The sequence below is a fragment of the Zalophus californianus genome, chromosome 11 (assembly GCF_009762305.2).
Source record: "Zalophus californianus isolate mZalCal1 chromosome 11, mZalCal1.pri.v2, whole genome shotgun sequence".
Taxonomy (NCBI): Eukaryota; Metazoa; Chordata; class Mammalia; order Carnivora; family Otariidae; genus Zalophus; species Zalophus californianus.
This window is the reverse complement of record NC_045605.1, coordinates 69,669,091-69,685,118: the sequence shown is the minus strand read 5'-3', so window position 1 is coordinate 69,685,118 and position 16,028 is coordinate 69,669,091. Positions and strand designations below refer to the sequence as shown.

The window sequence follows — 16,028 nt, the reverse complement described above, 5'->3', positions numbered from 1 at the left end:
CATGGCGCTGGGGTTGTAGTCATAACCAGTAAGACAGAAATAATCTCTGTACTATGGAGCTCATCTTCTAATGGAAAGACCTAGGTAAGCAAAAGCAGCAGCAAAACACGAGATGGTGTTGTTATTAGATGAAAATAAAGCCGAGAAGGGGATTAGGGAAGACTGGGTGGGGTGAGAGGGGAGGAATGATAACAATAGCAATGTGAAGTTCAACAACCTTTTTAGGATTTAAGTACTGAATTAAACACCAGTATCAAGGTTTCAGTGAATATAAACAATTTTTGGAAGCCAATCAACTTTGTCCATGATGATGCTCAGAGGGTAGAGGTAGAAGACTACTCTTTATTATGCTAATCCTGAATACAACTGGGGAGGTGGGGGTAGTTCTTTGTAATTATGTTACCGGTTTTCATTTATAGCATGCTTGGAATGCTAGATATAATTTCAATTCTTTTTTTTTTTAAGATTTTATTTATTTACTTGAGAGAGAACAGGAGAGAGCCCAAGCAGGGGAGAAGCAGGCTCCCCACTGAGCAAGGAGCCCGATGTGGGACTCGATCCCAGGACCCTGAGATCATAACCTGAGCTGAAGGCAGATGCTTAACTGACTGAGCCACCCAGGCACCCCTTAAATTCTACTTTAAAGAGCAAATAACTGATTTCATTTACAGCTACAATGGTGACAAATTTTTTTTCCATTTATATTCACTGCTTTATACAGAAAACTATGTCCCTACAGTTTGGCAATTCAAATCCATAACAACACAAAACTTGGTTCTCCCCTTAGGGCTAGAGAAGATGTTTCCTCTTCTCCCAACTATTGTGATCCATCTTCCAAGTCTTTAGGAAGGGCAGATTAGCAGGAGGGGGGAGCGCTAGCCACACGAACACCTCACCTCACAAAATCAGCCATGGTGACAGAGCCCTACGGTGCGGGCAAAGGTAGAGCCTCCTGAAGCAGACTGGCCCCAAAGAGACACCACTTTAACCAAGACCGCGTGCGACCGCATTAGCACGTTCCCCAGCACACAGGAGTTACTCAAGAGACCGTACAATCTGAACATTCAGAGTGTAGTTACTCAAGATAGAACTCCTCAATCTGTAGCTTAAAAACAAAGATCCAGGGGCGCCTGGGTGGCTCAGTCAGTTAGGCGTCTGACTCTTGATTTCAGCTCAGATCACAAGCTTGGGGTTGTGAGATCGAGTCCCGCTTGGGATTCTCTCTTCCCCCCCCCAAAAAAAACCACCCCCAAAACAAAGATCCAAACTTAATGTTACTAACTGCAAATACCCATTTAAGAAATTACAGCATCCCTATATTCTTACTAGGATTTAGATTGTCTTCTATTTCTTCCTCATCTGTATCTAGTTCTTCACCATCTTCTTCATCGTAACAACTCTCAGTGTCTTCGTCCTCTTCTGCTTCCACCCACTGACCCGGCAGCAAGCCAGCCGTGTCGTAGGAATTACACAGAGGACCCACGATGTGGGTGATGAAAGATTCTTGGAGTTTTGCTAGCTGAGGCGAAGAACGATCCATGAAGGGACTGATGGGCAAACCGAGGTTTGCTTCCTCATCTCCCTGATCATTTTAAAAAGAAAAGTACCATTTTGAACTGTTGAAAGAATAACCACTGAGCTTTGCTGTTAAAATTATCTTGAGTTTTTAATACGCATAGTCTACATCAAAATAATTTTTACAAAGTGTCTAATTACTGTCATTTCAACTGTACGAATTTCTCCAATACAAGACTTTATTTTCACACCCCACCAGTTAACCAGGATGGTTGATGTTCAGTGAACAAGAAAAACATACATGAAAAAAAAATCAACAAATCTAACAACCTGAAAAATTGTATGTCTTTCTCCTAGGGGGAGATGATATCAGCCAAGTTGTTGTACCTTAAATGCCCAGAGTTGAATTTTGCAATTGCCTTTCAACACCCTACCTGTTTCTAACAGCAGAAGGAGAGGTATGGGTGGCTGAGGTGAGGAGTCGGGGTCCAACTGCCTGCCCTCTGACACCCTCCCCCTGTGGTCTCCAGGGCTTCAGAGAGCGTAATGTGAGATCCGACAGATGCAGTTGTCAAAGCCTGCTTTTGCCACCTACTACCTGTGCGGTGCTGAGCAAGCTCCATGCCCATTTCATGTGTAAAATCTTAATAATGTACTTTACAAGGTTGCTATGAGGATGAAAAACAATATTCAGTATTTAGCACAGTACTGAGCATTCCCCAAAAGGTACTGTTGACCTTTTTGTTCCTACTGTCTGAACTGGTGGGGAATGAATGAATGAACTTCAGAATGTATAAACTGTGTAGGCAAGCAGCGTCTCTCTGATGAGGCAACACTGTCCTAGGGAAACAACCAGAAACTGTTATAGTGACGGGCCCATGATTAAAAATCTAGAATTTTACCTTCTGTGGGGAAGAAAACCATTGTTTACCCAAAAACCCTCCCAAAAAACAAAAAAAAAACAAACCTCAGTTGGGTTTATCCACAGGATTCTACAATTTTGTTTTGTTTTGTTTTTTTTTTTTAATAGGAGTTTGGCTTTTCTAAGCCCATGGTACTTAAATGGCTATAGGGATATAAAGACAGGATAATTAAGATAATAAAAAAATAAAAAGTTGGGCAAGATTAGAATTTTGCATCCACATCCGAAGGATGCTTAATAGTATAACCAGACTGAGAAAGAAATTTAATAGTGTTGATGAGGATTGAGTAGGACTTTCATATAGATTAGTACCTTTAACCTTCATGACAACTCTGTGTGGTAGGGTGTCAGATGACCCTTTTCTCCTTTAACATGTGAATAATGAAACTTAGAAAGATTAAGTAAAACTTGTCTGAAATAATGTTTTTAGTGATAGATCTGGAATTATAATAGCTGACATTTACTGAGCATTTATGTGTCAGGAACTGTTCTAAGAACTTTATTAATTCACCCAATCCTCGCAGCAACCTTATGAGGTAGATACCATCACATATTTCTGTTTTATCCATGAAGAAACAGGCACAGAGAGGTCAAATAACTTAGCTAAGGTCACAATACTGGTAAAGAAGAGAACCCTAAGCATGGATTCCAAGTTTAATAAGCATTCTATATACTTAAATTATAAATGGAGTCTAAATGAACTTTTCTAATGTTCTTTTTTTGGGGGGGTTTCCTCTACATTTATTGCAACTGCTAAATGATTAACAACATTCACAACTTCTTAGGTTTAAAAAACAAAAACAAAAACAAAAAAACCTGTTTTGTAACATCACAAATGTCTTCTAGGTTTTACCAATTTTCTAATGTTCGTTTACTGAATTAGTGAGTCTTCTAAAATTGGCATACACTACGTTTTTATTACCTCTGTTTGCACAGATAATATAAAGATGGCATTTTCCTTAATGTAAAATTCTTTTGTGAATACAAACTGAAGTCTGAGGCTGGCTTCAATTATCTTTGAGAATGAAGATGGGAACATGCAAATAGTATATTACAATCTCTAGGTAGATATTTATAACCATTTAGATCTCCAAATTATATATAATTTAGTTCAAATGTACCAAAATAGTAAATAATAATCTTGGAATACTTATGTATTCCCATGGTTTTTTCACCGTATAGTATTTTGTAACTTGTAAATAGCAGAGTAAGCCTTGTGGTGGGATGTTTAGCTAAGGTGGGTGAAAGACTGCACATTCACTATTCAATACAATCCAGGTGTAACAAGGTATAACAGATTCATCACCCCTACTGGAGTAGCAGCTCATGGTAAGAAAACTCTGTCTTGAAGGCCTCATTTGGTAGACCTCTTAATCTTGCCTGATTATTAGGGTCAACAAGGATTCCCAAGGAATGCAATTCCAAAGTCAAGAAGATGTATTCGGTATTTTGGAGCTAATGAAACGCTGGCTTGTGGGGAAATCCATATACTTCTACATTGTGGTGAGCTTCAGAATTGAACAACAAAAAAAAATTGATAAAGAGTCTGTAAAGTGGTAGTGAAACCAGTAATCAAAGGGTTAATGGGACTAATAAGTGCAACTGTAACTTTTTACCCAAATCTGCTTGTTCTTGGAATGCAGCTTGCCACCATGTTTCTATAGATAATGTTCTTGCCAGACCTCACAATAGCAGAATGTTGATTTAGTGGTTTGGCAGAGACTTAAGGCTTTACCAAGAAACCAGCCAGAACCAGTCAGGACCACCGACCTTCTCTGAGCACGGACAAGTGTCCAATGGATAAACTTTTAATGTAGAAGGGCCTAACCTCCTGCCCCCCTTCTATCATGCTGAGAATGCCATTTTCTGGTCATGGGTCACATGAAAATATATGCGGAAGCTCCATGCAGGTGCAGACAATGAAAGGACTTCAACCTTTTCCTACTTCCTAACTTCCTTTCCTTGATTTTGAAATCCCACAGCTCCTCTCCCTTATACCCACATCCTTTTATTTGCCTTTACATGTTCCCGACTCTCCCACTTTGAGGAGGCAAATCTGAGGCCTGCCCTTCCTAGTTTGGCTGCCTCTCAAACTCTTTGATGTATACTCAACATCTCAGTGACTGGCTTTGCTACGTGGTGGGCATATAAACCTGAGTTCAGTTACAGGAGTATTAGTTTATTTATTTTTTTTTTTAAAGATTTTATTTATTTATTTGAGAGAGAGAATGAGATAGAGAAAGCATGAGAGGGGGAGGGTCAGAGGGAGAAGCAGGCTCCCCGCCGAGCAGGGAGCCCGACGCGGGACTCGATCTTGGCTCTCCAGGATCATGACCTGAGCCGAAGGCAGTCGCCCAACCAACTGAGCCACCCAGGCGCCCAGGAGTATTAGTTTAAAGACACGATTTTAAAAACTTAGCATGTTTTTATCTTTGAATCCTAAAAAACCATGACATACCCACTTTATCCCCGTTTCTAGCTCTCAAATGTCTTCCCCTCTGCCAGGACTTTTACCCAGTGGCTGTTTCTAAGGCAGTCAGCAGTCTTTCTACAGCAGAGTTGAAAATAATTATATTTAAAGAATATCAACCCAAGTATACCCTGAATCAATTTTAAAAATTTCATCTGGAAGGGGGCGCCTGGGTGGCCCAGTTGGTTGAGCCACTGCCTTCGGCTCAGGTCATGATCCTGGAGTCCCGGGATCGAGTCCCGCATCGGGCTCCCTGCTCAGCCGGGAGCCTGCTTCTCCCTCTGACCCTCTTCCCTCTCGTGCTCTCTATCTCTCATTCTCTCTCTCAAATAAATAAATAAAATCTTTAAAAAAAAAAAATTTCATCTGGAAAAGTTATAGGCACTCAGGGTTTTAAAAGAGACCTTACCTCTAGCCTCAAGGGACATTCGACCCATGGCAGTTGGGAATGAGCTAGTTTTTAAATTTATTAGCAAAAAAGAGCTGAGAAAATACTACGACCAGCACAAATTCTATAATTTCTAACCATTTTTGGTCAAAGTAACCAGACATCAAACATTTAACATAGCTATCCAAATCCCAAAGACTTGTGTCTTCAGCTGGCAGCTCTCAAAAATCCCACCCATCTCAATTTTCAACTTACCTGCTCATAAAATTCATTGACAATGCCTTCTGTCCATTTCAAATGCAAGTCCCGAACTTTCGCTGGTCCATTGATGTCTGCCAGCTTGATGCACACCTGGCATACTAAGAGGCGATCATTCTCATTGCTCCATTCTATGCCATTACTATTTACATCGTTGGCCTATTTTGGACAAACAATTATTTTAGGTTCTGAGGGCACAGTTTTGTTTTGTCTTTTTAACCAAATTATCTTAAAACTGCTTCCTGTCTAAATTACAGGAAGGAACATGGGTTAAGTTTCCCTTTGAAGTGTCATTATGATTTTGTTTCATTGGAAGCAAAGCACTATAAAAACATAACAAACCATGGGTTTCAATATTTGTGATTACTACAGAAAATTGTAACGTGTGTATATATATAACATATATGTTAATATATAATATATGTATATGTAAAACATCAATAAATCATTTAAGAATCGTAACTAATTCTACTGCAAAAAAGAACACTTAGGATCCACAGAGAAGTTGGCTTCAGCTGTGAAAGGAAAATATATAGTTGAAAGAACACAAGTCTTAAAAGCTGATCCCTATGGTTTCAAATCCCAACTCAATGATTTATTCATTGTGTAATACTGGAAAAATTACTTAATCTCCTTGAATCTGTCTTCATCTATAAAACAGAAAAAGTAGTACCAATCTAGCCATATTACCATGAGGGTTAATAAATGAAAAATGCTTTGTTCATAGTAAATGTAATTATCATCACTAATTAGGCAAATTACTCTGCCTTTCAAAAACTCAAATTTTCTCTTCTAAAAAATGAAGTAAATGGGCCAGATCAGTGGCTTCTGAACTTTGAGGGTAGTTTTTTGGGCACCAAACCCTTTTGTCAAAGGAAAATTTATGTAGACCACCACTACAGAAAACACTTAAAAGAAAAGCTTTTCTGACTGAAACCATGTAGGTATGGCATTTTCCTGAGAGACAATGGAATAGAAACCTCTGAGGAACACAGATTCAAAAGTATTGGACTAGGTGATCTTTTACCTGTGAAAACTTCTATTACTGACTTAAGCACTTAAATGCATTTTATTATTAAATAAAACAGAGCTACACAACTATAAAATAATTTTAAAGGCACATGGATTTCTTGCTGATTTTTAGAAGTATTTGATACCACAACAGCCACATATAGGGTCTCCACACAGGGGGTTAAATCTAGTATTCCCTTGGTATCAGTTCCTCTAGCCCGAAGGTACACCTCTCCTTTCTGTCACAAATGTCATCAAGGCAACAGCTTCCTGCCAGCCAAAGCAGGAGCATCCTTCCCGCAGGAATTTGTAAAGCAGTGGTTCTCAGCTTTTCCCACCCCTAATGTCGGAGGGACAGAACACCTTCCAGGGAGCACCGCTGTCACCTGAGGACAGTGATTCTCAGTTCCCTACTGACGGTGAATTCCTGGTGGCAGGGACTGCCACCTGTTCTCTACTTATTCCTGCTGGCGTGACTGTACAGAGAGGGCGATCCCAGGACTTGCTCAATGAGCACATTATTCTCAAGCGGAAGAGTGGAGGCTACTTCTTTCCCACACCAGCCAGTTAAAGACTAATAGGAAGAAGGGATTAACAGGTGCAGTGAGGGACACATAACCGGACACATAACATCTTTAATTTCATAAAATAACTTAACTTGGCACCATGCACAACATTCTCCAATCTTCCCCTAAAAGCTTTTGACATCATGAACTGGCTTATCACCATGTGAAAGAAAGTTGTAAGTCTATGTGTCAGAAAGGAAAGGTAGCAAGTAACAGTATGTTTAGGACAAAAAAGTTATTTTAAAAAATATTGACATACATATCATCTCACATCAGATATTATGACTTTGAGTAGTATTAATTCTAACTTAACATAAAAAACACTTATCAGTAATACTGACAATAGAGATTTCCATCACTGAAACCAGACAGTAAGTTGTATCACCAACCTTGGCGTTGAATTCAGCAAGGAAATCAAAATGCTTTTTAAGATCTGTGGCAAGGATTGCTTCAATGACCAAAAAACGAAAGCGCTTGAATTCCACATGATCAAGATTCAGAAGGAAGTTGTATTCTGGGCGAGAGAGATACAGATTCCAAGCTGATGCAGCATGATGATTTTCTAGAACAGATCTGTCGTTGTACAAAACTGCCTGAAAAGTAATAAAAATGAGTCAGGCGTCTCAGAGATATTAATCTTTAATAATAAACAGAGTTAGGATGGAAGAATACAAACAATGAGTAACTACTATATGCCAAGCATTTTAATATCTGTGAAGAAGGCTTGTGGGCATTTTCTAAACGAGTTTACCGAAGTACAAAAAGGGTAAGGTAGACCTTGTTGGCATCTACCTCTAGTAGGTGAAAGGGTAATTCATCTCCCAAGTCCATCTTTGCAGACACCATACTGCCCTCAGGAGATGTAAAGTTGATATTTGAGGTCTACTTCATTGAATCCGTGAACCTTCTTAGATAAAGCTTCTGTTAGTGAAGCCTTTAGAGGAAGAGCAGGTGTAGGGACACATTTCTCTTTTTCAGCTAGCATGCGATCAGTGGTGCTGATGACCAAAGAGGAAGCAGGAGTACTGTCCCGGGTGAGTGAGAGTCCTGCACGTCCAGGAAGGACACATTCCTACACTCTGATCCGGGCACAGTGCCCGGGAGTAAGAGAAGCATGAAACAGGTAGCACAAATCCTCTGGTTCAGCTGGTGTGCAACTTTTCACTTCTTATCCACCTCATTTCAATGCAAGACCCTCAGTACTCTAGAACTTTGGAATACAGATTTAAAAAACCAATGGCTTATAGAATTGCTAGAGCCTCTTCTATCTCTAAAAATCAAGCAATTAAAAATTATTAAATAAGCATAGTAATTATTTTAAAAACGTTCACAGTCAGTGCTAAAGGCTAGGGATAAACAAAAACTTGTCTCTGTTTTCACAGAGCTTCTTGTTAATAAGAAAGAAGGACAGATAACAATGGAATGCAACCACATTAAGGTACACATTCTGGGGGGCGCCTAGGAGGCTCAGTAGGTTAAGCACCTGCCTTTGGCTCAGGTTGTGATCTCAAGGTCCTGGGATCGAGTCCCGTGTCGGGCTCCCTGCTCAGTGGGGAGTCTGCTTCTCCCTCTCCCTCTGCCCTTCCCCGCTTGTGTTCTCTCTCTCACTTGTTCTCTCTCAAGTAAATAAATAAAATCTTGAAAAAAAAGGACACATATTCTGGGAACTTAATTAAACAAGTTTATGTGTGATTTGTGAAAATAAGCCATGGTCTAAATATAAGACAGATAACATCATTTGTTTTTTTACACCATTTGACTTTATGAAAGTAATGATGATTTAAGCTTTGTAATGGGACATACAAAGGCTGCAAGCAATCTAAATGTCCATCTGTGGAAGAATGGATAAAGATGTGTGTGTGTGTGTGTGTGTGTGTGTGTGTGTGTGTGAGAGAGGGGGGGGGGAATATTTACTTAGCCATGAGAAAGAAGGTAATCCTGCCATTTGAGACATGGATGGACCTTGAGAGCACAATGCTAAGTGAGTTAAATCAAGAAAGACATACTGTATGGTATCTCTTATATGTGGAATCTTAAAAAGCTGAACTCATAATGACCTCACTGATACGAGGAATTCTTAATCTCAGGAAACAAACTGAGGGTTGCTGGAGTGGGGGTGGGTGGGAGGGATGGGGTGGCTGGGTGACAGACATTGGGGAGGGTATGTGCTATGGTGAGCGCTGTGAATTGTGTAAGACTGTTGAATCACAGACCTGTACCTCTGAAACAAATAATGCAATATATGTTAAGAAAAAAAAAAAGAAGATAGCAGGAGGGGAAGAATGAAGGGGGGAAATCGGAGGGGGAGATGAACCATGAGAGACGATGGACTCTGAAAAACAAACTGAGGGTTCTAGAGGGGAGGGGGTGGGGGGATGGGTTAGCCTGGTGATGGGTATTAAGGAGGGCACGTTCTGCGTGGAACACTGGGTGTTATGCACAGACAATGAATCATGGAACACTACATCAAAAACTAATGATGTAATGTATGGTGATTAACATAAAAATAAAAAAATTTAAAGGGGGAAAAAAAGCTGAACTCATAGAAACAGACTATGTTACGAACTTCAGTTATAGGATGACGAAGTTCTGGGGACCTAATGCCTAGCATCGTGATTACAGTTAATAGTACTATATTATATACTTGAAAGTTGTTAAGAGACTAGATCTTAAATGTACTCACAAAAAAGATATGATATTAGGTAACATGATGGTAGTATTACAATGATAATGTGTATCAAATGAACATGTACACCTTAAACTTAACACAATGTTACATTATCAAGTATATGTCAACAAAAAAATGTCAAAAAAACTTATACTAACCTTATTATAACTTCCAAACATCATAAACCTCAAAGAGAAAGATTAAGCTTCAAAGACTCCCTAAGGGGTCATTTTATATTTAATAGTGATTTCACTAATTCATATTCAAATCTGATAAAAACTGATAAACTATTAGAACAGCTTTGTCTGTTCAGGAAGAAGTAACCAAACATCCAGCTCAATAAAGCACAACATATAGTAAGTGCCCTGTAGAGCTAGCTGACTTAATAAACTGTTGGCTAGCAAGATCAGTAAAAGAATTAAGTTCAGAATTTCTTCACCATTCAAACTGCCCTTTGAAATTACCAAAGAGGGTGCCTGGGTGGCTCAGTTGGTTAAGCGACTGCCTTCGGCTCAGGTCATGATCCTGGAGTCCCTGGATCGAGTCCCACATCGGGCTCCCTGCTCAGCAGGGAGTCTGCTTCTCCCTCTGACCCTCTTCCCTCTCGTGCTGTCTCTCATTCTCTCTCTCTCAAATAAATAAATAAAATCTTAAAAAAAAATTACCAAAGAAATATAAAATAGGGGCAAAAAAAATCTGAATCAATATTAAAGTCTAGATATTATCATCATACTGGAAATTTCAAATACATGGGGAAAGTGGGAATGGATTGAGGAGAGGCCAACTAAGTTACTACATGAGAAGGAAAACCCACCTGGAGAATAAGTGGACAGAGTCCCCTGCTGGACCCCAATAAACCCACTACCTCATAGATGAGTAGAGGCAAGAAACAATCATGGAGCAGTTAAGTAGGAGGCAAATGAGCGTTCCACTTTAGGAAGAATATTCAGTGAATACACAGAACAATAAGGCCAAGCTTAAACCTGGTAAGAAAAACATTCCAGGTAAAACAGATGGTGAAGCCTCAGCTGGCTTTTCCTGAGGGCTTTCTGACAACCAGACAGGGAAGATCAGCCCCAGCTAATTTGGAGCTGCAGTAACTATGCTTGGACTTTGTGCTAAAGCATCTTGATCCCGGCTTTCTCCAGCTAGGGATCCCCTTCCTTTGCTCCACAGGCAAATCTCTAATTTGGCAAAGCAAATTTGTTTTTCACCATCTTTTTGAGTTGGAAAGATGTGAAACAGGATTTAATACAAACTGATAGAATTAATCTTAACAAATAATAAACACCTTTCAATAAATGAAAAGAGAAAACTCAGCAAACATATCAAAGACTTAGATCACACAAAGGAAGAGGCTGACAAATCTGAGCAAATGTCCCCTTTGAAACACAAGAAACAAGAGGAAACACTAAAAAGTCTCTAGGTCCTAGTCATGAGATTAAAGAGTGTATTTCCGAAAAGTGAAAAATCTTGGATTAAGAAAAATTGTTTTCATTTAAAAAAATTCTTAAAAAAATCCAACAGAGGTAGTAAATCAGGTGCTACAGCAAACAAAACAGCTAGTTTTATAAAGAAAAAGAGAAAACGTACTTCTCCTTAAAGAAATAGTCAAGATCGGGGCACCTGGGTGGCTCAGTCGTTAAGCGTCTGCCTTGGGCTCAGGTCATGATCCCAGGGTCCTGGGATCGAGCCCCGCATCGGGCTCCCTGCTCCGCGGGGAAGCCTGCTTCTCCCTCTCCCACTCCCCCGCTTGTGTTCCCTCTCTCGCTGTCTCTCTCTCTGTCAAATAAATAAATAAAATCTTTAAAAAAAAAACAAAAAAAGAAATAGTCAAGATGAACAGCTGTCATTTTGGGATCCCTTTATCCTGAAGTTCTGGGTTTGTTCTCAAATTTCTGGTAATCCTGTATCTTCTAAGATCCTTTGTCTTCCTTATCACCCTTGTTTTGCTAAGACATGTTTTTTAGGTAACTTTCTAAGGGTGAATGGGTATGTGATTTATTTTATCTCTGTATATCTGAGATTCTCTTTATTTTGCTCTTAACACTCAGCTGTAGCTTAGCGGGATACAGAAATCTAACTTGAAAATAATATCTTTAGGCCAACCCTCCCCATCCCCTTCCCAGGTTACTTCTTTCCTAGCACCTACGTCATAATCGTCTGCCTCCTACATACACTCTATTCTTTTTCTTGCTTTACTGGAATGTACGTTCTATGGGGGCAGAGATGTTTTTTGGCCTGTTTTGTTCAATAATAATGCCTAGAATAGTGCCTCTCCCCCAGTATGCACCCAGTATTTGTTTATTCTGGTACCCTCGAGCATCCATTTTTGCTAAAATATGGTGCCAGTTGGATTTTTGTTATTTTATACGTGTACTGTTGTCATTCTCTTAGGAATTCTTTTTTTTTTTTTTTTTTTAAGAAATTTTACCATGGCACTCCATGTGCAGGTTTTTTTCTCCCCATTCAACTTCTCTGGGACCTGCTGAACCCCTTTGATCCAAAGACTGTCTCTTTCTGGAACTCCAATAGTCAGTTCATGACCTGGTCCACCATGCCACATTTTTCCCTTCGTGATATTTTCCATCTCTTCTCTTTTTGGTCTGCATTCTGGGAGAGGTTACCTGGAGTTTACTTCCAGGGCTTGTGTTGAATTTTTAAAATTTTTTTGCAGTAATATTTTTAGTTCCTAAAAGCTCTAACCTGTTCGCTGGTGTTTCCTTTTTCATAGCTTCCTGTTCTTAGGGACGCAGTGTTTCTCCAATTCTGAGAATACCTTTTTGAAAAACTTAACAGCTTTTCTATTCCCTAGATTTCCCCCCGCCCCCGTAGTTAGTTACCATGTCCATTTTAGCCTTTTCTTTCCAAGCTACTGGTTAATGTCATGTCTAGTGATCCTTGGGTTATCTGTTGATATTAAAAAAAAATAAAGAATTCTAGATTCTCTTCTGTTTATTTTAGTGTTGAGTCTCTTCTTTAATTTGGGAAGATGAGTAGAAACTCTATGAATGTGGATGGCATTTAGGTTTTGCTTTACAGTTATGAGACCAGTTGTCAGCTGTTAAGTTTCCAGAATGAGAAGGATTTACCCTGGAGTACTAATACTTACAACAAGTAATTCTTACTCTCTTCAATACCTAAGGGATGAGTTTTCTGCCTGGAGGTAAATGCAGGGTTGTAGTAGCTTTATATAAAGATGTGTAGTGTGCGTGTACAGGGATTGGGGGTGCATGTGCACACGGTCATGTGTGCGCGCACGCGTGTGTAGCAAGCCCAGGCAAACGGCATCAGGAGTCTCTCTAGAGTTCCACTTAAGCTGTAGCCACCTCTAATGTGCTTTCACCTCTCCACAGTCATCTGTTTTTCATTTTCCAGAAATAGAAATTTCTGGAAAACTCTTTAATCTTCTGATGATAATACTTTTCCCCACCTATTCTTCTGTTATAATGAAGAGTCAAATGCATGTGTTTAGTCCCCATCTTGATACGTATTTTGGGAGATAAAACATTTATGAGTGTCTCCAATTTACAAATCTCAACCTCAAATTTCATTTCCTTTTACCCCAAATATCATGAAAATATTCTCAAACTCTAATACCTCAAGCACTAATCTCCATCTTTTAGCCAGCTTTTCATGTGGAAATAGCTCAGAAATCTCTTCGAATTTTAATACTGGCATCTCTTCAGGATAAACCTAAGTGTTTCACCTTCTTTCATAACAAGAATATAAAATAATCCTCCTGTACCTTCCCAGTGTACCTTCCTTAACATGAGAATGAAGAAGAACATTTGATCCAGTTGGTGGTATTATACACTACCACTGAAGCAATAACATTTTTCACTAATTGTGGCCTAATTAGACCCACTGAGCTTCCCAAAATGAGAGGACCTATTTTATTACCTAATAAACACACCTCACGCATTCACAGAAGGATCCTTATCTCACCCGCACTAGCTGAAGAAGGTCTCGTGAATTTCATTACTTTGGGAAGAACAGAGTATATTTCAGACAAGCTAGCAGTCCTGCAGAGCCAAAAAATCAGGCATCCTTCAACATTCAACAAGTATTTACTAAATGACTTCTATGTGTTAGGCACTATTCTAGGTATTAGGGAATAAAAGGCAAAGATCCCTATTCTCATGAAACCATATTCCACTGAGGAGAGCCCTACAAGACACAAAATATATAGTATGCTGAATGATCACTGCTATGGAAAACATAAAGCAGGTTAGGAACATAATGTGCCCCAGGAGGGGGCTCGTAGAATGTTACATGGAACGAGGTGACAAAGTGAGCCATGTAGATGTGTGGGGAGAGAGCACTCCGGGCAGGGAGGACAGGAAGTGCAAAGGCTCTCAGAAAGGGAGTGCACCCAGGATACAGAAGAAAACAGCCAGGAGGCCACTGAGGCTGGACCTGGGTGAATAAAGGCAGAAGACCCAACGGGGGCTAAATCAGGTATGACCCCCCAAGCCATTACAATGACTTTTACCAGGACTGAGGTGAATGCTGCGGGAGGGTCTGGAACAGACCAAAGGGGAGCCGGAAGTAAGCAAGGAGACTGGGTGGAAGACTATACTTTCTCAGTAGCTGAACTCCCTGGCAATTTCCTTTCCATTCCGACACTTCCCATTGTTTCCTCTACTGGCGGTCCTTAACAATGAGAAGTTAGAAATTATGTGTATTACTGATATTATATCCAGACTTCACATTTTTCTTTTGATTAGGAAAACAGTTTCGAGCGTATAACTTGTAGGAATGATTTTCACATATCATTGTTCTATCTGCAGGTGAGAGAGGTAACACTGGAGTTCGCTCACTCATCATCTCCTTGAAGGAGAGGTAATAAGCCTGACTCACCTGTACTAGAAGCTGATGAAAGACTTAAAGCCAAGAGTGAAAGAGAAGAGTTAGTAACTTCCATCTATATGATACCTGATTCAGGAGCCTCTCAAACCACACAAAATGGAAAACATCCCATATGTTGTCCCCTTACCTTTAATCATATCAGGTCCATATTCTGAGGTTCAGAAAGACAAGGGTGACTTGCCTAAGATCACATGGCTAATGACCGGGTAATCAGAAATCGAACTCGGGTCTCTTGATCTCAAGACCAGTGCTTTTTGCATTGTGCCCCGTCCACCCAGCTCCACGACTCCCCGCAGGACCAGGTTTTTAAAGACGATGGAGTGTGAGGCGAGACAGAGAATGCACCTCCGCTTCCTGCAGAATGGCAATGCACATGAGGAGGCATGTGTCCTTGGTTTGTCATCTCTCCCACAGCTATTTTTAGAAAGTGGACAAATATTAATATCTAGATCGAAATTCATTGAAAAGTTACCTGCGGAAATCATGAGCTATTAATAGATAAAGCCTCACTGGAGAAATGAATCATGTAGCATTTTAAACCCTCTCTCCCTCTCCGTCTCTGAATCCTATTCTTGTTCTGGCTAGAGAACCGATCTCCTCTTCTTTTAAATAGTGAGAGTGTGGGAAAGAGAAGTGTGAAGAGCAACACAGGATGGCTACAGAAGATGAAAAAATCAGAAGTGAGGTTTATACACAGAGCAGTAAAGACGTAAGCTGAATTCAGCAAGCAGTCACTGACTACTTGTTCTTTGAAAGGCACACAGTTAGAAACAAAGATGACATTTCAGGAATCACCAACCTAAACAAACACCCACAACCACTTAAAACCAAGGATTTAGTTCCAAGTCCTAATGTCTAAAGCTACTGCAATTACAGTATCCATTTGTGGGAACTCCTACCTCTTATGCAAAGGTAGAGGAATCTTGCACCTTATAAGCTGTACTGGATACAAAAATAAGTGGTACTAGAAGAAATGTTTACATACACTAACATATGCAGCACTAAGAGATTTAGAGTTGAGCCTTAAGGGAAAAAAGAAGACAGCAACGAAAATAATAGTTCTTCATCATTACGCTTTTAGCCACAGAAAGGAAGAAGGAAGAATCAGGCTTACATCTAGTCAGTCTTATCAATTTGATCAAAGGCAAAGATACTGGCAGCAAGGCTTCCAGAATTTCATAAAACAGCGAGTTACTCTTTGATGACCATTTTATTTCTTTTCAAGCGGGAGAGGGTAATTTCTTCTTCATTCTTTGGCACATCTCATGTCAGTGCCATGTGTTAAAATCCAATTAATTACCACATAGATGGAATGCCTATCTGAGTCAACTGAAGGGTGGGTTACAAAAGGATATACC

General features: G+C 39.9%; 1 protein-coding gene across 1 annotated transcript in view; it reads right to left on the bottom strand.

Moving 5' to 3' along the window:
- PDE3B (phosphodiesterase 3B) overlaps nucleotides 1-16,028 on the bottom strand; it is a 164,429-nt gene that overhangs the window by 3,058 nt on the left and 145,343 nt on the right. Inside the window, exons 14-16 of the mRNA XM_027577888.2 lie at nucleotides 7,520-7,723; nucleotides 5,551-5,712; nucleotides 1,327-1,582 (exon numbers count right to left, since the gene is read on the bottom strand). Coding sequence (XP_027433689.2) covers nucleotides 1,327-1,582; nucleotides 5,551-5,712; nucleotides 7,520-7,723 — 622 coding nt within the window. The remainder of the gene's footprint in view (nucleotides 1-1,326; nucleotides 1,583-5,550; nucleotides 5,713-7,519; nucleotides 7,724-16,028) is intronic.